This window comes from Xenopus laevis, chromosome 7S (assembly GCF_017654675.1).
Source record: "Xenopus laevis strain J_2021 chromosome 7S, Xenopus_laevis_v10.1, whole genome shotgun sequence".
Lineage (NCBI taxonomy): Eukaryota > Metazoa > Chordata > Amphibia > Anura > Pipidae > Xenopus > Xenopus laevis.
Genome location: NC_054384.1, coordinates 106,056,651 through 106,082,036, shown reverse-complemented (window position 1 = coordinate 106,082,036; position 25,386 = coordinate 106,056,651). Strand labels below are relative to the sequence as shown.

The window sequence follows — 25,386 nt, the reverse complement described above, 5'->3', positions numbered from 1 at the left end:
AAAAAGATACAACATTTCTGAAATTTAATTAAAATAAGAGGCTTTTTGGCAGAGAGCCCGGAATACTGAACAGCTGCACTTAGATACATTTGTAACAATTTAAGTTAAGCACAGAAACAATTGTAACAATTTAAGATAAGCAGGCCTCTTGGGAGAACTGAGACTCACATCTTAAAGGGAAAATTTCCTTCATTAGCAAAACTGTTGTAACAAAAAACATGGCCCTAAAATTCTCAGCAATGTGTTCAAACTTTCATGACCTGCCGAATTCTGTAAAATGGACATGGTAATTAGGGGGTGTGGCTATATAATGGGTGTGGTCAGCATAGCTGATGTTTTTGTTATTTTCAAATGTTGGGAGGTATGCAGATATGATTATTTTAGAAATTAGTAGGAAAACTCTGAATTTCCTATGACTGCTAAATGAGAAGCACATGGTAGAAAACAAGTGGCAAAATGATATGATGGGGCCAATTTATGAACGTTCAACTTGAATTTTTTTTGCTGCAAATCACCAGAATTACAGTTATGCTTTGAAAAAGTGTATGAAATTTATTGGGTAAAAAATCTGAAAATTTGAACATAAAACATCTAAAAAGTTTTTCAGGAAGAGAAACAGGACAGATTTGCTCATCATTACTGACTATGGCAATTTTAAAGCATTTTTTCTATGTGAGTTTTTCTAATTTCTCGACTAACTGAAAATTATACATATGGGGGGGATGTACTATAGTTCGCCAATGCAAGAATTGTTCACAGTTCATTCTAATGAGAATGTTCAAAAAGTGAAAAATTGTGTCTTTGCAAACTCTCCCACAAAAGTATTTGAAGTAGCGTTGTAACATCAGTTTATATTAGAGGACAACCTCATTTTCTGCCTGATAATTTGTGACAAAATGTTTAAGCTGAAGACATTTAAAGACTTTAAGGAGGTCTAATGATGAAATCTTCTTAGACTGGGGATTCAATAAATCACCTACGGATTGGACGCCTGTGTTTGTCCATTTGTCAATAAAGCTAGGATGAACACCATTGTGGAATTCATTTAGACATGAATATAAAAAGTATGTCACCAGCTGATGTGCAATTTGAAATAGTTGGTCTTGGGGCATCGGAAATTAGAAAAAAAAGAATAAATGGGAAGTTTATTTTCTTCTTAAAACAAAACAGATACAGTATATTGCCACCTCCAAGTAATGTGACAAGTCACTGTGTTGGCTTCCTTTGACAGTTTTTTGGAGCAAAAATTACTTACATTCTACAATGATATGGGGAGGCACGTTAATCAAAGGTCCAATTTCGAATTCATGTGAGTTTTTTAAAACTCTATTAAATTAGAATTTACTCGAAATTCGACTGGGGGTTATTCATAAAAAAAAAAAAATGAATATCTCAAACTATGACTCATTTTACCAATCCAAAAGCTCGAATGGAATTTGAATTTCTCCGAAAAAAACTTGAATGTCAGGAAGGCTACAAACATCTCCAAATTGATCACTGAATTCGGCAGGTTTGATGTGGCAAACAGTCAAATTCGAATTTTCAAAGGGCCAGAGTTTGATAAATCTTGAAAATCGAATTTGAATTTTCTAAAAAAATTCAAATCGAGTTTGAGTAATTCCCTAGTCGAATTTGACAGTTTTGACCATAAAAAAAATTAAAAATTCGAATTTTCAATTCGACCCTTGATAAATCTGCCCCTAACAGTAGCAGTGGTGGATCCATGAGTATTCTGGGCTAAGTGCAAGAGTCAGACCCTGCCCAGATGTTGCACTAAAAATGTCATCTCTTCTCTTCCAGGAAACATTAGTCACTGGGTTGCTGTTGACTTCACATCGGATAAGGTTTGTGTCTCCCTCTATCATAGCCACAGATTTGTTTTCATATGGTCCATTATATCCTACAAAGAAAAATAAGAAAACATATATTTAGAACTGCTAGTTTGAAACCCCATACTAAATATATAATTTTTGACACCTATGAGGCCATTTATTTGGGGTTATATTGAAAAGGTGCATCAACATTATTTGATCTTCCAGATATAAATGCATTTTGACAGATTCTATAGATTGAAAACCAAGAGAGTTTCGCCTGTGCAGCAATGACCAGTTTCCTACCCCCTTAGGCTCACAGTGTCATGCAATACAAACACACATGTAAGTGCAATTGCACTTAATCAGTTGCCCTTATGATTAATTGCATTAAAGGTACTTGGTCCAAACATGTTCTTGCACTATTGTATAGTTGTGCCAAGTGCCAGTGTTTCCTTACCACCTTTTCTGATGCATGGTGCAAAAAAAGAAAAACAGATTGACAACTACTTACAACACTCATCATCAGCAATTATGTTCCTTTTAACACATCAGTCACAATTGTTCAGCTGCAGTGATGCTGGAATTATGGGGGGGGGGTGCTGCATTAGGAATATTTCTAATTTGTTTTTAAAAATTGCACTTTGCACACTGCATTGTGTTCCTGGAAGTCCTGTAGAGATTTGTACCATACTGGCACTGCTAGACAGTTGGTTAAAAAAGAAAAGTTAAGCAACTTGACATGTTGCCTACATCTCTGTTATGTGGTTCGTAGGGGTGGGGTTTGGGTGCAGACTGTAGGTGCCTTTACAGAAGCTCTAACAGCCATGAGAAACTATATCAAACTACCCAAACACAGCAATAATGAGAGTACGACACAGCACAGGATTGTGCCACTCACTGTTGAAACCCCATTAGATTGTGATTCTTTGTGTTGCACTGTTAAGGCTATAGCAAAATGAGCAGCCCCGTTACTCAAGCTATAACTTTACCCCAAATATTGCTATGGACGAGAACTATATTTCTCAGAGGAGAGCCCTCACAACTGTGTGGATGCAGGGTGTTGTACAACTATAACTGTATGCAGTGCACAATAATTAGGGGCTAGTATGGAGGTACTCCAACCTTTCAGCCTTTGCCCTAAATGGAGCTAATTCTGACGCTTAATCCCTATTTCCTAACCCCACTCAACACTCCTCGGTGGAGCCTGAACTGCTCAGCTAATATAGCCCTGAACCTGTCTATTACTTCTAGGGGTAAATTCACTAAAGGGCAAATTTTCACCTTTGAAGGCTTCTTCGCCACACTCCGCGCCACTTCGTCAGGCGCAAATTCCCTACCACTACACTAATTCACTAAAATGTGAAATTGCGTCTTGGCAGCTGAACGCTGGCCAAGTTTCTCTATAGCGAACTTTCATAACATTTCTGCCTAGCGAAGCTTCGTTAGTACTCTTTCCCTTAGATTAATTAGATTTTTAACAGTTTTATGACTTTTCGAAATATATTATATATATTGAGGAAGATGTAGCTTCATCTTATCAGTTCCCCAGTCTAAGCTGGCAAAAGAAACTCTGTTGAGCTCGGTACCTATGTACTTACTCCTATCCAAGTCCCTTTCAAAGTTATGCACCTTCACCCCAGGACCCCAGAACTACCCAGTTACCCCTCAGCTTACCATCTGCCCCATCTGCCCCAATTACCCCTGGGGCTCAGAGTTGAGCCCTGTCATTGAAACGTAATGAACACAGAGAGTGGGAGGGAAGTTGCTTTTTATATCTTATTTCTGCCAACTTGATGCGGATGCCCCATTGATACCCTACACTCAGGGCCGGAACTAGGGGTAGGCAGAAGAGGCACCTGCCTAGGGTGCAACAATGGGGGAGCGCTGGGCAAGTACCTGTTCAAGGGTCTTCTGCCTACCCCTAGCTTGGATTTGCTCCCATTTGCTGATCTTGTCTCCCTCCTCTCTCCTCTGTCACTCTCCCACCTCCCCTCTGTCCTTACCTCCCTCCCTCCCTCCCCATCCCTTCCTCTACCCTTAAATTGACTGTTATGGTGCATGTGCAAGGGGGTGTTGTTACTTTAGCCGACCGGGTTGCCTAGGGTGCCCAGTCAGCTTGGCCCGGCCCTGCTTACAATACCTTCCCCTAAGTCATTAATGAACAAGTAAAATAAAATTGGACTCAATACAGAGCCCTGATGGAGCCCACTAAGAACCTTACTCCAAATAGAGAATGTACCTGGTAGGTTACCTGGTGGTCTAGTGGTATCGAAGGGCCGGCGGGGATGATTGCCGCGCTCCTGGCGGGGATGACTGCGACCCTGATCCTCTCCCTCAAGTGCACGACTTTCCTATGTCACCGTTGCTCCCACTACCAGGTTTTACGTGGCCAGCGTGATGACGTCAATGCGTTTTAGTCATTTTAGTTTGAATATTTAAAGGGGCCTTAGACCAAACCAAAACACATTGTCCATTGTTAGGTCTATTTTGTTAGTTCCTGGGTGCATTTATTCTGTTGATATCTTCTGGGTTTTGATCCCTGCCTGTCTGACTTTGTTCAACCTCTGCCTGTCTGACCTTGCTTGTCCTCTGCCTGGACCAACTTATGCCTGATGGACTCCGCTATATTCTCGGTTGTCTCTTGGTGTGCTGGTGTTGCCTTCCGTCCTAACTCGGTAACGATCTGACCCCTTTGCTTGTCCAGAACTTCTCTTTGGTTCCTCTGGTGTTTAGACAAAGGGCCTGTAGATGTCACTGTGCTCAGACTTTAACTGTGCATACTTCCTTGTAGCTTAAAAGTGAAAGTTACTGCTGTGTAATGCCTGCATGACTCTGCTAATAAAGCACTGTTATACTCTACTCATCCTCGGCTACCCAAAACATAACAATTGACAACGAGATGGCTCTTCTATCTCTGCAGCAGCCTGCACTTTTTCTTGCAAACCCTGGTGAGCCTACTATAACTTTTACTGCTTGGATTCAAATGTTGAAAATTACATTATTGCTGCTGACCAAGGGGAGATTTCTGCTGCTAGAAAGCTTTACTTTTTCACTGCCTGGGAGCAGAGGGACATGGTGTATTCTATACATTACCATTACCTGATGATAATTATGAAACTGCTCTTACTGCTATAAAGAACTTTTTTGAGTAAATGTGGTTGCCAACATGGACAGAGTAATGGCGAATCCACAGAACAATTTGTAGCAGCTTTGAGAGAGCTGGTTGTTACCTGTGACTTTGGGAATCTAACAGATGAAATGCTTAGAGACCAAATAGTGGAAAAAACAAACTCATCTCGCATTAGAGAGAGATTGCTTCTAGAGCAGCTTTTAACCCTTGCAAAGGCTATTACAGTTGCTAGCCAAATTGAAACAGCAGTGGCAGAGGCTAAAATTCTAAGTCAGGGAACTGCTGGGAATGTGCAGACTGTGAATTCAGCACTGTGGCCTAATAATGCACAGTCACAGGCACAATACAGTGCTAAGGAAAGGGATTCACTGCAAAACCGTGCAGCAAATACAAATAGAAAATACTGCTTTGGCTGTGGTTCAACACAACACACTGCAAATCATGTTACATGTCCTGCAAAAGCTCAAAAGTAGGACATTTTGCTAAGATCTGCCGTAGTTCTGCTAAAGATGTTCATGAAGTCACTACTACAAATGTCACAGTATTAAGTGTGGATAAAGCTGGTACATTTATTCCAGACAAGTTTATATGTCAGTGTCAGTACTGCTTCTGCTGACAAGGGACACTCCATTAACCTGATGCTTGATACAGGTTCAGCTCTTTCTATACTACCAAAGGATATTTTCTTGAAATACTTTGCAAAAGATCCGCTTGTTGCACCTGCCCTGAAACTGGTCAGTTACTTAAAGGATCCAATCCCTGTGCTTGGTTGCCAGTGACTGTACAATTTGAATCAGATACTGCAAAATGTGACTTTTACATTGTGAATAAGGGTACTGCTATACTTGGAAGGGATCTCTTTACTGCATTAAACCTACAATTAGTTGATGGTCTCATTACTACAGCACCAGTGCCTGCCACACAGCCTGTATCTAAAATTTCACCACAAAGCAACACTTCACTGGTTTGTGCAAAGAACGTTGTACACAAAGTTAAGGTGAGACCAGATGTAAAACCAGTACCATTTCCTGATTTAGCATGGGAAAAACTTGCTATTGATATTGTCGGTCCTTTTACAGATGCTCGTATAGACTGCAGATTTGCTATAACCTTGATAGACTATTACAGTACATGGCCTGAAATTGCATTTGTTTCTCTTTTAACATCAGCTACAGTAATAACATTTCTGTCTACAGTCTTCAGCAGAGAAGGTAATCCAAAGGAGTTAATATCAGACAATGGACCACAGTTTGTCTCATATAAGTTTGAATCCTTTCTGAGAGAGAGGAATATTCTGCATAGGAAATCTTCAGTGTATTACCCACAAGCAAATTGAGAAATCGAGTGATTCAACAGAAGTCTGAAAGAAGCACTACAGACAGCAAATCTTACTGGGAAATCTTGGAAAGTATTTACAACAGAGTTCCTAAATAACTACAGAGCAACACACCATGCAACAACCCAATCATCTCCAGCTGAATTATTACATGGCAGACAGATGCGCACTAAGTTACATGTTGCAGACATCAAACTTCCACAAAATACTGTGCCTACAAAATCATCTACTGATGACATTGTCAAACGTCACCAAGTCAAATGCAAGGCTTATACTGACAGAGAAAGTGGTGCAAGAGAAGTACACTTTCAGCTAGAGATGCACGAATACACTATTTTGGATTCGGCCGAACCCCCGAATCCTTCGTGAAAGATTCGGCCAAATCAAATCCTAATTTGCATATGCAAATTAGGGATGGGAAGGGGAAAACTTTTTTTAATTCCTAGTTTTGTGACAAAAAGTCACGCAATTTCCCTCCCACCCCTAATTTGCATATGCAAATTAGGATTTGGATTCAGTACAGCCGGATAGAAGGATTCGGCCGAATCCGAATCCTTCTGAAAAAGGCAGACTCCTGGCCGAATCCCGAACTCGGTGCATCACTACTTTCAGCCTGGATCTTTAGTCAGAATTAAGAAACCAGGAATACTGAAACAAGGACAATCTAAATTTACTACACCACTTAAACTGAGACACCAGCGAGGACCATACACATATGAACTGTCTGATGGACGCATATGGAATACAAGTCGTCTTGCTCCTGTTAGATATGACTTTGAAGACGCTCCATTTGATGAAGGACATTTTCCTACTCCTGACGTCAACTGCAATAGGCCTGAAGAAAGTGAACCTATAAGGCGTACTGAGAGAATCAGAAAACTACCTGCATAGCCCAGGACTATGTGATGTGAAGAATGTATAATATTGTTTTAAAAATGCATACTGTTTAATTGTTGCTGTTTATTATAGTTGTCCAAATGCTTTCCTACTATAGGGGGAATATGTGGTGTTTATACAAATGGCCTATAGATGTCACTTTGCTCAGACTTATCTGTGCATACTTCCTGGTAGCTTAAAAGTGAAAGTTACTGTTGTGTAATGTCTGCATGACTCTGCTAATAAAGCAGTTTTATACTCTACTCATCCTCGGCTACCCAAAACATAACAGTTTCTCTCATTTTAAGACCTGGCGGTATCTGAGTAACTGAGGGCTCCTCCCGAAAGCCAAAGGCGGTTGCTATAGGCGGAAGACTGAGCCATGACTTGGAGCTTAGCACTAGTTCTGGATTTAGGAAGACGATCGTGACAGTACCATTAACATTGACATGCTGAAGAGTCAGGACACTGCTCATTTCCGCTCTACCTTGCACAGACAGCTGGCTGGCTGCTGGCTGGAACACACTGAATGAAGGCTCCCAGGTATATTCTGGCATTTATACCCCCCCAAGATAACCCACCTGACCCTAACCCCCCACGAGTAGCAATAAACTACTAGCTACCAGGATCCATCACCTGCAGAGGAATGTAGCATTCTGCACGTGAGACTATACTCTTCCCTGGCCATCCACCCGCCCAAGCCTGTTTAGATTTCATTCTCTGCACAACACATTATGTTCAACCCCTTAATTAATGAGAACCAAGAAAACTCTTCAACAATCTTCTTACACATTTTCATTTTTACTTGCAGATTAAATTGATAAAAAGGATGGCTTAATGCAGAGAAGGACACATGCAAATGCATACAGAGTTGTGCAGTGTTTACAATTAACACTTCATTGAATAGTATTTAACAGCCACCATAGGTAATGATATAAGTAGTACAGTGTACATTGTGAATTGAGCTAAATAGCAGTTAGGCAGGTAAATAAAGTTAAAAGGTTGAACTTGATTGGCATGTGTCTTTTTTAACCTAACTTACTATGTTGCTATGTAAATAGCATTCTCTCTTAGAAATGTTTGAATTAAGAGAGTCAATTCTATTTTCCCACATTTGTGTGTAATTTTCTTAGACAACAATGCTTTTTTTTCACAGATCATTCACTGATATACCAACGTTCATATCATAGAGGTTAAGAGTATTTGCAGTACACAGAAATAGTATGTATGTATGTACTGCATACTTGTATTTATATAGTGCTACTTACTGTATGTACACAGCATTGTACAGCAGAACCATAAATTAATAGAAGAAACAGAGGGTCATTAAAATAATAAATAAAATGAATACAAAGTACAGTTGCATTAAGCATTTACACTGTATAAAGGGTCAAATAGACAAGAGCATGGAGGTCACTGCCCTGTAGAGCTTACGATCTAAGAGGTGGGGGGTAACTTACAGACCTAAACAGAAGTTTACAGTGGTTGGCACTGCAATATAAGTCCCAGAACTGGGTCAGGTACTATGCATGTGTTCCACAAGGGAGCCTACGGGGCAAATTCACTAAAGGGCGAAGTAGCCGTCGCTAGTGAACATTCGCCAAAAATCCAATAGAGGACAATTCGCTAGAGAAAGAGAACATCACTAACAAAGTTTTGCGCCCTTTTGCCAGGCGAATTTTCACTCAGGCAAACGATCATTACCCCACAAATTAATTAAAGTGTGAATTTTCCATTAAGTTAACCCTTTCCCCAGAGTCTGCTTTGCCAGCTTAGACCTGGAGAACTGATAAAATGAAGCAACATCCCCCTCAATCTTATATTAGTGACCTCATATCCTGAAAGCCGAAAAGACATAAAAAAGTTAAAACACTGGTGTTTTTGGGATTATGTTTAAAAGGTGTAACTGTTAAAAATATTTTTTACATTTTTTTTAACCATTTGATGGTCATGCCACATTTGTTTTAGGATGGGCTCATGTCTAGGGCATTAGAGGATCTCTTTTGTCTTTATTTTGCTTCCTTGGACATGTGTAATAATAAATGGCCACTTCAAGCATTTGCACCAACATTTCTAATAATGACATAAATATGACCTGTATGTACCTGCCCTATTCAAATTGACCTAAGCATAAGTGTGTTAACGAAGTTTCGCTACGCAGAAATGAACGCTATTGAAAGTTCACTATGAAATGCTCACACTGACGAATTTTCGCTGGTGACACTTATAGGAGAAGGAAAGCTACGGAGGCATTTTATTGCCAATAGATTAGCTGCAATAGTGCAAACTAGAATGCTTTATTTATTCTGTAGAATGTTTTACCATGCCTGAGTAAAAAGCTCTAGAAACTCTGTTTTTTTAGGATAGGAGCTGCAGTATTAACATGGTTTGACATCACTTCCTGCCTGAGTCTCTCCCTGCTCTGGGCTCAGATTACAGCAGAGAAGGGAGGGGGGGAAGAGGAGCAAACTGAGCATGCTCTTGCCCAGGGCAATGAGGTTTAAGCTGAAGGCAGGAAGTCTGATACAGAAGCCCATGAGTACACAATAGAAGGAAAGAAATGCAGTGTTTCTTTTGACAGGGGACTCAGAGCAGCATTACTTTGGGGGTTTACTGGTATATCTAGATGGACCTTTCTGATAAGGCTTACTTAGTTTTAACCTTTCCTTCTCCTTTAAATATTTGGGAATAGTTAGATTTAAAAATGAGTTATTAACAGTCCATTTGCCTATTTATATACAGTAGATATATATAGATGTATATAAAGGGCAATTCTGCAATGGTCTAGTTGGGCAGAACTGTGCCCAGTCCGAACTAGCAACCCAACCAGACCTGCAGACCTGATATATTTGCCCACCCCCTAGCGCTACCTAACCCTACCCGCCTTACCTCCACCTCTAATACCAGAAAACTGGAAGTGATGTTGGCAGGACGTGTTGCCACTCTGGAGGCGGATGAGCTAGGTAAGAGAGAAAACTGCTTTTCATAAAGGAAGGGTAGAGATTTGCGAGCTTGTAATTGACCCAGTTACCCTAGCAAACCCCACCAACATGGGGCAGATTTGTCGCCGGCAACCGCTTCGATACACTCAAACAATGCTTATTCAATGGAATGCGGAATTTTGTCATAGGCGTCGAATGCTGGCCACTTTTCGCTAGCATTACTTTGGCAATGCGAGTAATTGAAAGCGAAGATACACCATCGTTCATTTCTACCTAGCGCAAACTCGCTAGAGTTCTTGCTCTCAGTTTAATTTGCATACCGTGGGAAATTTAAAGTTGAATGGACATCTTTATGTTATAAGGAACATATACATAAAATAGAGTTGTTATAATGCCCTATACATAAGCCCACTGTATAGTTTATGTTAGAAAATGTATGGGGGAAACCGGTTACCCAAAAAATTTTTTTAGTACTTATGCCGCCTATCACTCTGAAAAAAGGAAAAGAAACCAGCGTTTTTTGAACCTTGATGCTTTTTACACTCCAGAATATGATGAAAGTAACAGAGGATTGAGGAAGATCTATGCACTCCAGTGCACTTCCCTTGGTCTGAGCTGGCGAAGGCAATTCTGGCGAATGAGGTAACGTTCAGTAAAATCCGCATTTCATTGAATTTGTGGAGTAACGCCCGTTTGCCAGACCGAATTGTCGATTGGCGACAGCGTGCGAATGAGCGTTAGCATGTATCTCTTTTGCTAGCGAATTGGTGCATGCACCCGTTAGTAAATTGGGGATGTCCCTGCGGCTCGTAGCGCTGGTGAATTGTTGCCAGCATTTGCCACTTCGCCCTCGAGTAAATCTGCCCCATGGTGAGAACATTAGGGACTTTTTACCCATAACCTTTGGGTATTTCGCTAGCTAAACACTGCTTGCAAATATGAACAATTTTGTCTAAACTGCAAAGTATTACTACTAATGTCAAAATGCTGATATCAATAAATGGACATGCTTGTACTGCAGCATTTCCAGAGTAGTATTACAGATTCCTAGTGATGGGCGAATCTGTTTGGGAAACTGGCAAAAATATACATTGAAGTGAATGGGCGTCAACCATTTTAACGCGAGCGACAATTTTTATATGCGAGACTCTTTTGTCCAATTTATTAAAGTCAATGATGTGTCCAAATAATTTTGACACAAGACATTTTTTTTTTGTCACGCGCAACAATTCTTTTTGTCACAGCGAATTTTCAAAGCCAAATTGTCACCGCAATTCTTGAGAAAACTTTTGTGGGCGGCAAAATGTGGAAATTTTGCTGCAAAGCCATGCCTGCCGAATGAATTCACCCATCACTACTGATTTCTGTAATTCTACCTAGTGATCCAGCTGGCCTGCAAGCTAATAGCTTACACATAGTATAATGTCATGATCTATGGTTGATTTTATAGCAAGCTTAACATTTCTGAAAGTAAAGCAAAAAGTATGACTTATTGATGACATTTCTTCATTCTGTATTTGAGTAAACCACTTGATAATTTTCTAGTGATGATCTTTTACTTTCTTCAGTCTGTTGTGGTGACCTTCTCCTGGTAAAACAAATTCAAAGAATTATCATAATTACTTATGGTCATTCACTGTTAAAGGGGACCTGTCGTCCACTCGACTGTTTAAGAAAAGTATTTTACAAATTAAACATAAAACCCAAATTTTGAACTATACCTGTTATAAATGTGTTTAAAAACCTAATCTGTCAACTGTATATTGCCTGCCCCACCACTATGAAGACAATTACATAGGGCATAGACATTTTTATGAGGTGATACAAAGCTTGCCTCAATAATAGTGTTCACAAAATGGCGACGGCCTGCTCGCTATAATTGTGAATTCTCAAACCAAAGAAAACAACATTTCTTTATTGTATAAATTGTAAATAAAGTTCGTTATGCTCAACTAACACAAAAGAAAAGGATTTGGAACAATGTCCCTGGGTGACAGGTCCCCTTTAAGAAATACATCATTTATATTTCAAGAAACCTTCTTACTTACTTCTTTCTGCATCTCATCACCAAAACTGCTGTCACTGCTATAATACCAGAGAGGACTATGATGGAAATTCCACGTATTATTAATACATTAAGATGGTTCATAATCTTCTCATGTGGGAGAGCTAAAAAAAGATATGGTGCATCATTAGGAGGAGATGATATTACATGAGTTGATATTGACTTGGATATGGAGATTCCATATCACTTTTTTCTCTTGTATATCAGTAGACATCATAACAAAGTAACATAGTACAGGTATGGGATCCATTATCAGGAAAACCGCTATCCAGAAAGCTCTGAATTATAGAATGGCCATCTCCCATAGACTCAATTTTATCCAAATAATCCAAATTTTTAAAAATGATTTCCTTTTTCTGTGTAATAATAAAACAGTATCTTGTACTTGATCTTAACTTAGATATAATTAATCCTTATTGGAAGCAAAACCAGCCTATTCGGTTTATTTAATGTTTACATTATTTTCTAGTAGATTTAAGGAGTTATTTACTAAACTCTAGTTGGGACAAAACTCAAATTTTTCAGTTTTTATTTTTTAAACTGGAAGCCCGGTGCTGCAAACAGTCTAAAACTGAAAATCCAGCATCTCAGACCTGCCTGTTGTATATAAGTCAATGGGAGAGGTCCCTATCCTATTTGGAAGTTTATGTAATCGGCGCTAGAATTAGCCCGATAATCAGACAATTTCTGGCTTTCCAGACAAAAATCCGTAATATTTGGGCATTTCAGGAAATTGCCAGAGTGATTCGGGGAAAAAAATCATACGATTCGGGTTTTTGATTGATTTTATCGAGTTTTCCCCTGATCCGATTAAATCAAGCTTTTTTAATAATAAATAAGGTCAAATCGTGGATTCTAGTTTCATTGGACTTTTTTTAATTAAAAAATCAGATATGTGGATTTCGATAAATAACTCCCTGAATGTATGAAGATTTATTATCCTGAAAGCCCCAGGTCCCGATCATTTTTGGTTAAAAGGTCCCATACCTGTACTTTAGAATAAATGCCCATTGTGTTTCACATTTTGTCCACATAAACCTTAACTTCCAGTTGAAAGAATTCCATAGCTTCAAAACTCTCACTGTAAAAAGAAAAACTTTTCATGCCCTAAGATGAAAGGTTTGGGTCCTCTTTGAAGATCAACTCAAGGCTAAGGCATCAGAGTTGTACGCCACCATGTGTTTCAACATGGTGATCATTTGGGATAAAACATCTTGAAAAAGGTTAAAAAATGGACCAAAATGTTGACAAATGACAAAAAAATGTATGTATAAATATATGAGTAATTTTTGTCTAATTATACATAATGATAACATTTTCCCTTTAACGTCAATCCAAATTTGCTCTATTTCAGGAATGTCCAGTTTGGAAAAAATTACTATTACTTAAAGGGATACTGTCATGGGAAAAAAAAGACTGAAACCCATTTCTCAAAAGAGCAAACAGATTTTTTTATATTCAATTTTGAAATCTGATATGGGGCTAGACATATTGTCAATTTCCCAGCTGCCCCAAGTCATGTGACTTTTGCTCTGATTAACTTCAATCACTCTTTACTGCTGTACTGCAAGTTGGAGTGATATCACCCCCCACCCTTTTCCCCTCAGCAGCCAAACAAAAGAACAATGGGAAGGTAACCAGATAACAGCTCCCTAACACAAGATAACAGCTGCCTGGTAGATCTAAGAACAACACTCAATAGTAAAAACCCATGTCTCACTGAGACACATTCAGTTACATTGAAAAGGAAAAACAGCAGCCTGCCAGAAAGCATTTCTCTCCTAAAGTGCAGGCACAAGTCACATGACCAGGGGCAGCTGGTAAATTTACAAAATGTCTAGCCTCATGTCAGATTTCAAAATTGAATATAAAAAATCAGTTTGCTCTTTTGAGAAATGGATTTCAGTGCAAAATTCTGCTGGAGCAGCGCTATTAACTGATTCATTGTGAAAATTTTTTTTTCCCATGACAGTATCCCTTTAAAAATACAATTGCGATGTTGCTGGACTACAGCTCCCAGCATGCCTTAACCTGTATAACATGTTAACATGATTCTGGGATTTGTAGTCTATAAACTTCTGTGTGAGATGTGGTTGAGCAGTGCAGCAGATAAAAAAAAAACATATTTTTCAATCTAAAAGAAGCTAAACATTGCATGTTTTTTTCCCAGAAAAAATAGTGTATCTTTAATAATATTACTTTATGGTACAACAATGGAAATATGAAAAAGAACAAGTGCCTGAAGAAATTCAGGGAAAAATTAAACCAATGTGGGTGAGGAGATATTTGATGCCAGTGAGGAGGAGAGGAAACTTACACTCAACATTCAGGCTGATGCTGCTGTTAGTGGAGACCCCACTGTAAGTCACTGTACATGTTAGTGAGCTCTTGTGATCTCTCTGGGATGGAGTAAAAGTTATATTTGATACAGAGGAGACTTTACCATCCTCATCCTCCCTTTCATAGTTGGATGAGTTCTCTATGTTTACGGTTCCTTCCCATGTGATGTTTCCCTTGCACTCTTGAGATGTTGGATGAGACGTACAAGTCAGTGTAATTTGCTTCCCAGCGATCAGCTTCCCTACAGGGGATATAGTAGGTTCTGATAGATCTGTAACATAATTAGGAGAAACCAATGGAGCAGACTTTAATGTAGTATGTTGTCCACAGAGATCTTTCCTCTAACCATTCATTGAATTGGAAAAGAGGATGCCTCTCTAGATTACATTCAAACATTTCTGCTTCTGCATATTATCACTTCCAAATATACATCATTTACCAAGTGCTTTGCACAATGAGTACGTCCTCAATTAATATGTTTCTAGGGTAATTAAGCCCCAGCAACCAGATAGTAGTTGAAAGTCTGGGTGCAGCAAAACCAAAAACTATTTTTCAAAAACTAAAGAAAATACAAAATTAAAACTTGCCTTACAATGTGGGTTTACACAGTAAACATGAGCTTTAATGTGAAAAATCCCTGTAATGTTGAATTTCAGCATATAAGCAAAAATAAAATCAGATTTCATTAGTTTTTAATAAAAGGTGGGAAAGCTCATTTAGGAATGCAGTGCAATGTGCAAATTTATATTTTTTACCCATAATGTTTTTTTTATCAGATTTGTTGTTTGTGGCCACCCAATAGAGCAAATTCACTAAACAGTGAATTTAAACCTGCTTCACCACACTCCACCAGGTGCAAATTTGCTCCTACTATGCTAATTCACTAAAATGCAAAGTTGCGTCTTGGCAGCCAAACGTTGGCGAAGTTTTGCTTGCGTTAATTCAGCATGAGTTCATGAGCATATCATAGTGAACTTTTGCTAATGTTTATTGCTGCCTAGTGAAACTTTGTTAGTTCACTTACGCTTAGGTCAGTTTGAATAGGGCAGGTACATATGGGTCATATATACGTCTTTATTAGAGGTGTTGGTGCAAATGCTTGAAGTGGCCACTTATTATTACACATGTCCAAGGAAGCAAAATAAAGACAAAAGAGATCCTCTAATGCCCTAGACATGAGCCCACCCTAAAACAAATGTAGCATGCCCCTCAAATGGGAAAAAAAGTTAAAACAAACATTTTTAATAGTTACAACTTTTAAAGTGGACCTGTCACCCAGACACAAAAATCTGTATAATAAAAGTCCTTTTCAAATTAAACATGAAATCCAATTTCTATTTTTTATTAAAGCATTCATAGCTGTTGTAAGCTCATTTAAAAACCTCCGCTGTCAATCAAATATTGTCTGCCCCTCCTCTATGCCTAGGCATAGAGGCGGGGCAGACAATTACTTTCACTTTCCATTCAGCACTTCCTACATGTCACTGCTCTCCCTACATTCCCCACATTCCCCATTTAATAGTGTAGCCAGGCCATGGGGATGGACATCAGGTCCCCCATTCTGATGCACAAACAAGATTCTGAGATGATACAAGGTTTGTCTTAATAACAGTGTCCACAAAATGGCTGTTGCCTGCTTGCTACAATTATGAATTCCTAGACTGAAGGAAACAAGATTCAAATAATTTATATAGTGTAATTAAAATTAATTTTGCTTGACTTATGTGATAAAATAGGATTTTGAATAATTTTTTTGGGTGACTGGTCCGCTTTAAAGACAATCTCACTTTAAAAAATGTTATGACTTTCCGGCATACAGGATATGATGTCACTGACATTAGATTGAGGAGGATGTAGCTTCATTTTATCAGTTCACCAGGTCTAAGCTGGAGAAGGAAATCTTGGCAAAAGAGGTATCGTTCTGTAAAATTCTCACTTTAGTGAATTTTGCTCAGTAGCGATCATGTGTCTAAGCGAAAATTTGCCTGCCGATAGGGCGCAAAACTGCATTAGCAACGGCCTCTTTTGCTAGAGAATTGTCCTCTACACCTGTTAGTAAATTAGCGACGTCCCTGCGGATGAGATTTCTGGTGAATTTTCGCTAGCAACTGCCACTTCTCCCTTTAGTAAATCTGCCCCAATGAGTTTTATCCAGTTATGGCTCATGTGTTAAAACACAATCAAAATACCTTTCACAATGTCTCGAATTGGTTGCAAGTTGTGGTATCTTCAGTATAGGGCTTGTGTAACTTTTGGTACATACATAAAACATGCCACTACCGGTCAATTAACTGGAAAAAAGACTGTTGTGGCAACCCACCTATGGGAAGCCTGGCATTTTTACCAAATTCAGGGGGGTTCCTTTTTTTTAAAACAATATGACCGTTTTACAAAACCATTAAAAAATTACATGAATGGGGTGACAACCCAGTTTAATTCCTGAATTATTAATCAACCTTCCCCTGAAAGGAAGAACACCACCAGGAACAGGCAGGCCGGGCCAGCACAAGCTGAGAATCGTCAGACAGGCCGGAATCAGGATTGGAGAGCTTAGAATAGTCAGTGTACAGACAAAAGGTCGGATTAGAAGTTAGCGTAGTCACAAACAGGCAGGATCAGGATTGGAGAAGTTGGAGTAATCAGGCAGGCAAAGGTCAGGATTGGAGATAACAGAGTAGTCAGGCAAAGCAAGGGTCAATACACAGAGGATCTGATAAAATAGACTAAGTCAAGGCACCTAGAAACTTCACAAAATAGAACCTAACAACGGGCAATGAGAAACTTGCAAAAGTCCCTTTAAATACTATTTGAATTTCGCGCCATTGCACATGACGTCATCACGCCGGCGCATAAACCAGGAAGCGCGCCGGCGCGCGCGCCATAAGGAAACAGGCACTGCAAGAGGAAGGAGCAGCGCAACGGCGTCCACGCCGAAGGAGCGGCGGTGGACCCCGCTGCCCACTAGACCACCAGGGTAAGGTTCCCTTACACCGAGGGGCCCATTCATTAAGTTCGAGTGATAGAAGTAAAAATGCTTCGAATTTCGAAGTTTTTTTTTTTTGGCTACTTCGACCATCGAATGGGCTACTTTGACCTTCGACTACGACTTTGAATCGAATGATTCGAACTAAAAATCGTTCGACTATTCGACCATTCGATAGTCAAAGTACTGTCTCTTTAAGAAAAAACTTCGACCCCCTAGTTCGCCACCTAAAAGCTACTGAAGTTAATGTTAGCCTATGGGGAAGGTCCCTATAGGCTTGGCTAATTTTTCTTGGTCAAAGGATAATCCTTAGATCGTTGGATTAAAATCCTTCGAATCGTTCGATTCAAAGGATTTAATCGTTCGATCAAACGATTATTCCTTCGATCGAAGTATTTGCGCAAAATCCTTCGACTTCGATATTCGAAGTCGAAGGATTTTCATTCCCCAGTCGAATATCGAGGGTTAATTAACCCTCGATATTCGACCCTTGGTACATCTGCCCCTTAGTCTCTCTCTCTCTGAAAGATTATACCTTTCCTTAATGATTTTCCAAGAGAAAAGTTCCCCTGAATCCAGGTTCTTTATGTATCTTTTAAGAAAAATGGAGAGAGAAAGGGAGATATATTGTAGTTTAAACTATTCTGTTTACACAAAATCTTCCAAGTAATGATGGTATCTCTATAAATCAGATTACTTTTAATATCTATATATCTATTATATTAGACCAATTTTCATGGAGAGAGGAAACAATATGTTCCTTTGAACTTAAAAATAATTCCAAATCAAGATTAGTATTTTTTTCTTTTCCAGATAACCAGTCTATAATATACTTTGTATTTACTGTCAGATTAAATTTCCAGAAATTCAGAAAATTTAGAGGGGGGTTCCTTAATGTCAAGAGGAGCACATGAGCACTATTCACCTGAAGAGGCCAGAATGATGTATTGGTGGTTAAAGCAAACATCTGCAAGTGCCGAGAACAGATTTGGACTTAAGAACTAGGGATGCACCGAATCCAGGATTCGGTTCGGGATTCGGCCTTTTTCAGCAGGATTCGGATTCGGCCGAATCCTTCTGCCCGGCCGAACCGAATCCTAATTTGCATATGCAAATTAGGGGCAGGGAGGGAAATTGCGTGACTTTTTGTCAGAAAACAAGGAAGTAAAAAAATTTTCTCCTTCCCACCCCTAATTTGCATATGCAAATTAGGGTTCAGATTCGGTTCGGTATTCGGCCGAATCCTTCGTGAAGTTCGGGGGTTCGGCCGAATCCAAAAAAGTGGATTCGGTGCATCCCTATTAAGAACCATTAAAAAAAGGATCAACACAAGCACCCCATTCCATTGTAATACACCCACACATGTGGCAGTGTTCATAAATGAGACCAGTGTGTTCCTCCAGCCTCCTATTCTGAATTGTACAAAAGTGTGAATATTGATGAAGAGGAACCCTTTAGCTAACGCTAAGTGGGTTATTTATAAAAGTCCGAATTATTTAGATTTTTTTTAAATATAAAAAGTAAGACCAAACTAGAATCTACGATCAGATCTTATTTATTATTTAAAAAAAAGATTGATTTAATTGGTTTGGGTAAAAACCCAATAAAATTGAGTGAAAAACAGAATCATTCCAGTTTTTTCCCGAATTTTGCGGGTTTTTTTTCAGGCTTTTTCCCAAAAAGCCAGATTTTTCAGATTTTTGCACCAAAAAGGTCAGATTTTTGGGCTAATTCCAGCACAGACCCCAGAAACTTCAAAATAGGATAGGGACCTCTCTCATTGACTTATACACAATTTAGCCAGGTCTGAGATAGCGGATTTGGGCTTTTTGCTGGATCGGGCTTTATTAAATATTGAAAACATTTTGTTAAAAAAAAAACTGAAAAATTTGAGTTTTGCCCCAAAAATGTTGGACCGGAGTTTAGTAAAAAGCTCCCTAAATGTAATTGCATGAGTTTTGACAAATCTGCTACAATTGTGTTGCATGCATTTTCCCCCTAGTGGCTGCAATTATATTGAACTTGTGTGTGTGTAGGGGGGGTTGTACATTGTGTGTTTGTGAACTTTGTGCAGCGCATAATGATTTGCACAGTGAACATATTTATATTTATAAAGCTGGACAAGATTGGTGTATGTAATGTGCAAGCATAATAGCAAGCTTTTATTTGCACTGTGGCTATCCTTAGGACCTTTTTAAATATAGCATAATCACAAATTGTTTATACAGGTATGGGATCCTTTCTGCAAAGCTGTTATCCAGAAAGCTCAGAATTACGGAAAGGCCATCTCCCATAGACTCCATTTTATTCAGATAATCCAAATTGTTAAAAATGATTTCCTTTTTCTCTGTAATAATAAAATACTACCCTATACTTGATCCCAACTAAGATATAATTAATCCTTATTGGAAGCAAAATCAGCCTATTGGGTTATTTAATGTCTACATGATTTTTTAGTAGACTTAAAGGGATACTGTCATGGGAAAAAAAAAAATTTTCAAAATGCATCAGTTAATAGTGCTGTTCCAGCAGAATTCTGCACTGAAATCCATTTCTCAAAAGAGCAAACCGATTTTTTTATATTCAATTTTGAAATCTGACATGGGGCTAGACATTTTGTCAATTTCCCAGCTGCCCCATGTCATGTGACTTGTGCCTGCACTTTAGGAGAGAAATGCTTTCTGGCAGGCTGCTGTTTTTCCTTCTCAATGTAACTGAATGTGTCTCAGTGGGACCTGGATTTTACTATTGAGTGCTGTTCTTAGATCTACCAGGCAGCTGTTATCTTGTGTTAGGGAGCTGCTATCTGGTTACCTTCCCATTGTTCTTTTGTTTGGCTGCAAGGGGAGGGGGTGATATCACTCCAACTTGCAGTACAGCAGTAAAGAGTGACTGAAGTTTATCAGAGCACAAGTCACATGACTTGGGGCAGCTGGGAAATTGACAATATGTCTAGCCCCATGTCAGATTTCAAAATTGAATATAATAAAATCAGTTTGCTCTTTTGAGAAATGGATTTCAGTGCAGAATTCTGCTGGAGCAGCACTATTAACTGATTCATTTTGAAAAAAAAAAATGTTTTCCCATGACAGTATCCCTTTAAGGTATAAAGATCCAAGATACAGAAACATCCATTATCCAGAAAATCCCAGGTCCCAGACATTGTGGATAACATGTACCATACTTGTATTTATGAGCATACTCTGCATTCTGGCAATACAACCGTTTATGAATAAATATGCGCTGTCAATAACCCCCTATTATTTTTATTGTAAAGATTAGTCCCATCCTACTGTACATCCCACTTGCAATTTACACTGGTTTCTCTTACTCACTTGTCACGATCAAGTTGAGCCTGTTCCATTGATAGGAATATTTATGGTCTCCGTCTTCAAAACGGAATTCATATTTCCCTTGATCTCCTTGTTGTACGTTACTGATAGAGAATGAGCAGTCTCCTTCATGTACTTTCCCAGTCAAGGAGAATCGGCTTTTTGTTCTCACAGAAACCTTAGAGGCATCTGTAGAGGCTGCAACTATGTTGGAAGTGTCTGTTCTCCTCCAAATCCCTGTGACAGTTGTAGATAAAGTTCTACTGGCAGGAATGGTAAATCTACAGGGAATTTCCACACAGAGACCAGATGTCACTGTCTCTAAACGCAGGGCATACAGAATATAACCTGGTGTTTGACCGTCAGTACCTGTGGAAAACAACATGCAGATTTGTGACTGTGTTTGTGTGTGAATTAAAAGCAAAACAATAATGGAAAGAATTGAAAGGATAAGTAAACCTTAAAAATAGGTGAATGTAAAATTGACTTTTGCAATCTACATTCAGTATTTATTTTTTTTAATTCCAAGATATTAAAGGATACATGTACAGTACTGTTAACATTAACATGGTCAGTTTCTCACCAGTTTGACCACCAAGTAGTCAAGGAAGTTGTCAGGAGAAAGAAAGAGGCTGATGTTCTTCTGCTTAGGAAAAAAAATAGAAACCTTTCTCAAAGGTCTCTGTGGAGCAGTTCTGGGCTGGCAAGGCCCACGAGGGCTGGGGGCCACAGGGTTTTTTTCCCAGTGTCCCGTCGGCCCAGCCCAACACTGATTTTCTATGTTGGGGACGAGCCCAAATGAAGGTTTTCAGTTGGGCTCCTTGTGGTGAGGCTGGCAAGGTCCTATTTATTTGATAAAATGTGAAAAAATACTGTGGTCATTTTACCCAATTACTGTCTCGGGGAGGGACATTTATCATCGAATTCATGTTTTTTTAAAACTGCCATAAAATATGAAGACTCAATTCGAATTTAAAAACCTCTGAAAAAAACTCGAATATCAGGAAGGCTGCAAAAATCAGCAAATTGATCCCTGGACCTCTCCCATTGACTTATACGTATTATTTGGCATGCTTTAGGTGGCGAATAGTCGAATTCAAATTCTTAAAAGGGCCAGAGTATGATAAATCTCGAAATTCTAATTCAAATTAAAAGTCAAATTTAGTTTGGATAATTTACTGTTAGAATTTGAAATTTTCGACCAAAAAAAATTTGAAAATTCAAATTTTCACTTCAACCCTTTATGAATCTGCCCCCTGGTGGGGGTGATGGGTCAATTGAGGAGTCCCCTTGTCATGTTGTTGATTCTTTTTATTACTCGTGTTTCTATTAAGGCCTATCTTGTTCATATTCCAGTTTCTTATTCAAATTGATGCATGGTTGTTAGGGTAATGTGGGAGTATTGGATTGGATTGGGTAATGTGGGAGAATGTTGGGAGGGGTTGGATTGACAAATCGCATTTTACAAGACAGATGTAGTGGGGGTACAACCCAACCCAATTCAACCCTGGATGCAGGTTGAGTTTTGCAAATGTGCATCACTGCTAGTAATGCATATGCTACATGTCAGGAGCACCTGATGGCGCTCCTGTCTCTGGTGGCATTGCATCCAAGTTGGCGGCGCCGACGCATTGATGCTGGCGGTGATGATGCCATGCGTCAGGCGCAAAAATTTTAAATAAAAGGACTTCCAGGTCACGGGTTCGATGCCCGTTTATAGGAATTGCTGACTTGTGTTCCTGGGTTTCCTAAATTCCTACTTTGTGGTTTCCTGGATTCCTGACTCTGATTCTGATCCTTGCTGCCTGCCTTATTAAACTCTTACCTGAACTTGACTAAGCATACGCCTGACCCCTTGGGATACAGCAAACTTGGACTTAACCCTTAAGCTTTCTCCTTGGTCTGGACATCTCCGCTAGGAGTCGATAGGCCCCTAACAGTATAATCAGGCCATGGACCCCACTGAGGAAGCTCCGCCTGATGTTGAAAGAACACTCCGGGGGTTTGGCGACTTGCATTGAAGCTTATGAAGTCCAACAAATTCGCATAGGGCAAGTACTAGAGGACTTTCTCTCCCGGATGCCATCCGCTTTTCCAGTCGCGGGAAATCCTACCGCTGCTCCTCCTTCTGCAGCCTCATCGGCTGGTGAGCCCTGCATTCCTACACTGCTCCCGCTATAACGGGGATCCTCAAGCCTGCAGAGGTTTTGTGACTCAATGTCTTATCCAGTTCGAGTTCCAACCCCTACACAATACTTCAGTGAGCGGGCTAAGGTGGGATAAGTGATGTCCAGGTTGGAGGGCAAGCCGCTAGAATGGGCAACATCCCTTTGGGAGACAAACTCCCCTCTGAACTTCAAAGTCAAAGCCTTCCTCCAAGCCTTCTGTACTATTTTTGATGCCCCAGGTCATGTCGCTAATGCCTCTTCCTGACTCATACAGATCCAGCAAGGGAATCGCAGTGCCAGTGAGAATGCCATTGATTTTAGAACTTTAATGGATGGAACAACAGGAACCATGAGGCTTATGGAGCAGTGTTCTATCAAGGCTTGTCCAGCAGGCTCAAAGTCAACTTAGTCTCCAAGGATCAACAATTGGAAGACATGATTGCTCTTGCCATCACAATAGACACCCGACTAATCACAATAGGCACTAATCCGATAAGGAGCGTAGCTAAAAATTCCTGCCTGTCCTGACCCCACCCTTCCAGGGACCCCTCCTTCCTCCTCCTGTCACTCCCCCAGAGGAACCTACTATATGCAGATTGGCCGGATGCATCTCTCTGAACAAGAAAAGCTCCGGAGACATTTGGTTGGTCTATGCCTATAAAAAAAAAAGCCCATTTTGCCAATCGCTGTCCCTTGAAGTTGGGAGGATCTCCACACTCAGGTAGAACTGGGGAATTTTACCTGGGTGATATCTGGCCTGCGCCCGAAAAGAACTCTCATCGATTTCTTGTGCCATTACATTTCAGCTACCTGATAAGACTATTGATGTTTTTTTTAATTCCGGGAATGCAGGAAATGTCATGGACGCTGCTTTTGCCAAGTTTCTACAGATTCCCCTATTCCCTTTATCCAGTCCTCTGAGGGTCCTGGCGATTGATGACAAACCGTTAACATCTGAGATAATCTCTGAAACAGCTGGTGAACTTCCATTGCTGGTCAGATTCTTACACAGAGAGAAGTTATCTTTTCTCATTATAAACTTTCAATCAGCTCTTGTAGTGTTGGGTTTGCCCTGGCTTCGTCTGCATAACCCCTCTATTGACTGAGCTGCCAATCAGATCTCTTATTGGAGTCCTTTTTGCCCAAGAAACTTTTAATCCCATTCTATTTATTGTTAATCTCGTTCACTGTGTGTCTCTCGCTTTAGCGGATCTTCAGTCTTTGCATGTAGTATACAAAGACATTTCTGACTTACCATGCCCCCCAGAGGTCGTACCTACCCTTAGTGGAGAAAAAAGATGGCGGATTGCATCCCTGAATTGATTACAAAATCAACAAAACCGGTATCCTCTGCCTCTCATCTCTGAGCTCTTCAACCAACTCAAAGGGGCTTCACTAAATTGGATCTAGGCGGAGCTTACAACTTAATCCACATCCGAGAGGGGGGCGAATGTAAGATGGCATTTAACACCAGACATGGGCATTATGAATACCTGGTAATGCCCTTCAGCCTCTGCAACACCCCGCCGTCTTTCAAGAATTTGTGAACTACATCTTCAGAGATCATTTGGGGCAATCTGTAGTCATGTAATTGGACAACATTTTAATCTTCTCCAGTGACTTAGAAAGTCACCGCACCCAGGTGAAAGAAGTTCTTTCCTTTTTTGCCAAGCTGGAGAAGTGTGTCTTCCAGGTGCCTAAGAGTCTCTTCCTGGGTTATATTATCTCTCGTGAGGGATTCAAGATTGATCCTTCTAAAGTCACAGCAATTCAAGACTGGCCAACCCCACAAGTACCAAGGCCATGCAAAGATTTGTTGGTTTCGCTAACTACTACCGACAATTTACCAAGGGGTTATCTTCCTGTATCGCTCCTGTCTTGGCTCTCATCCGCAAGGAGGAAAACCTAATGTCTGCATAATCATGCTCTGGAGTCCTTTCAGTCCCTGAAGGATTCATTTGCCTCTGATCCTGTCCTCTGACATCCTGACCTTCTGCAACCCTTCTTCCTTGAAGTAGATGCTTCCGACATTGGGGCTGGAGCAATTCTCTCTTAGAGACAAATCACAGATGGGAAACTAAACCCTTGTGTTTAGAGCAAAATTATGACATCAGGAATCTTGAGCTTCTGGCAGTAAAACTTGCACTCGCGGAGTGGTGACACTTCCTGGAAGGGGCACCTCACCTCATCACCATTTACACTGATCACATAAACTTGGAATTCATCCAGACTCTCAAGAGACTGAATCCTTGTCAAGCTCAGTGAACACATGATTCAATTTTGTCCTTACATACTGCCCAGGCTCCAGGAATCGAAAGGCAGATGCCCTGTCCAGAAGCATTGTACCTGAGGGTCGCATTAGTGAAGATCAAGAACCAATTGTTCCCCCCCACGAAAATC

The 25,386-nt window shown here is 39.9% G+C and overlaps 1 protein-coding gene across 1 annotated transcript; it reads right to left on the bottom strand.

Annotated features, from left to right (window-relative positions):
• Positions 1–1,700: 1,700 nt before the first annotated feature.
• On the bottom strand, positions 1,701–25,257 carry LOC121396062. The gene is made up of 8 exons (XM_041570653.1): positions 25,171–25,257; positions 24,834–25,037; positions 20,822–21,215; positions 14,481–14,774; positions 12,147–12,267; positions 10,046–10,115; positions 4,392–4,536; positions 1,701–1,900 (listed from the first exon to the last, which is right to left on the bottom strand). Exons 1-8 carry the CDS (start codon positions 25,255–25,257, stop codon positions 1,701–1,703), a joined length of 1,515 nt encoding a protein of 504 aa, XP_041426587.1.
• Positions 25,258–25,386: the final 129 nt, after the last annotated feature.

Excerpts from the sequence above, each read along its gene's own strand:
- LOC121396062 (XM_041570653.1), bottom strand. The coding sequence starts at position 25,257 with ATGTGTTCACTGAGCTTGACAAGGATTCAGTCTCTTGAGAGTCTGGAT. Across the intron at positions 12,268-14,480 it reads CATCAGCCTGAATGTTGAGT|CTCTCCCACATGAGAAGATT; the intron begins GTAAGTTTCCTC and ends ATCTTTTTTTAG. Across the intron at positions 1,901-4,391 it reads CCAGGCAGAGGACAAGCAAG|GATATAATGGACCATATGAA; the intron begins GTCAGACAGGCA and ends TTTTCTTTGTAG.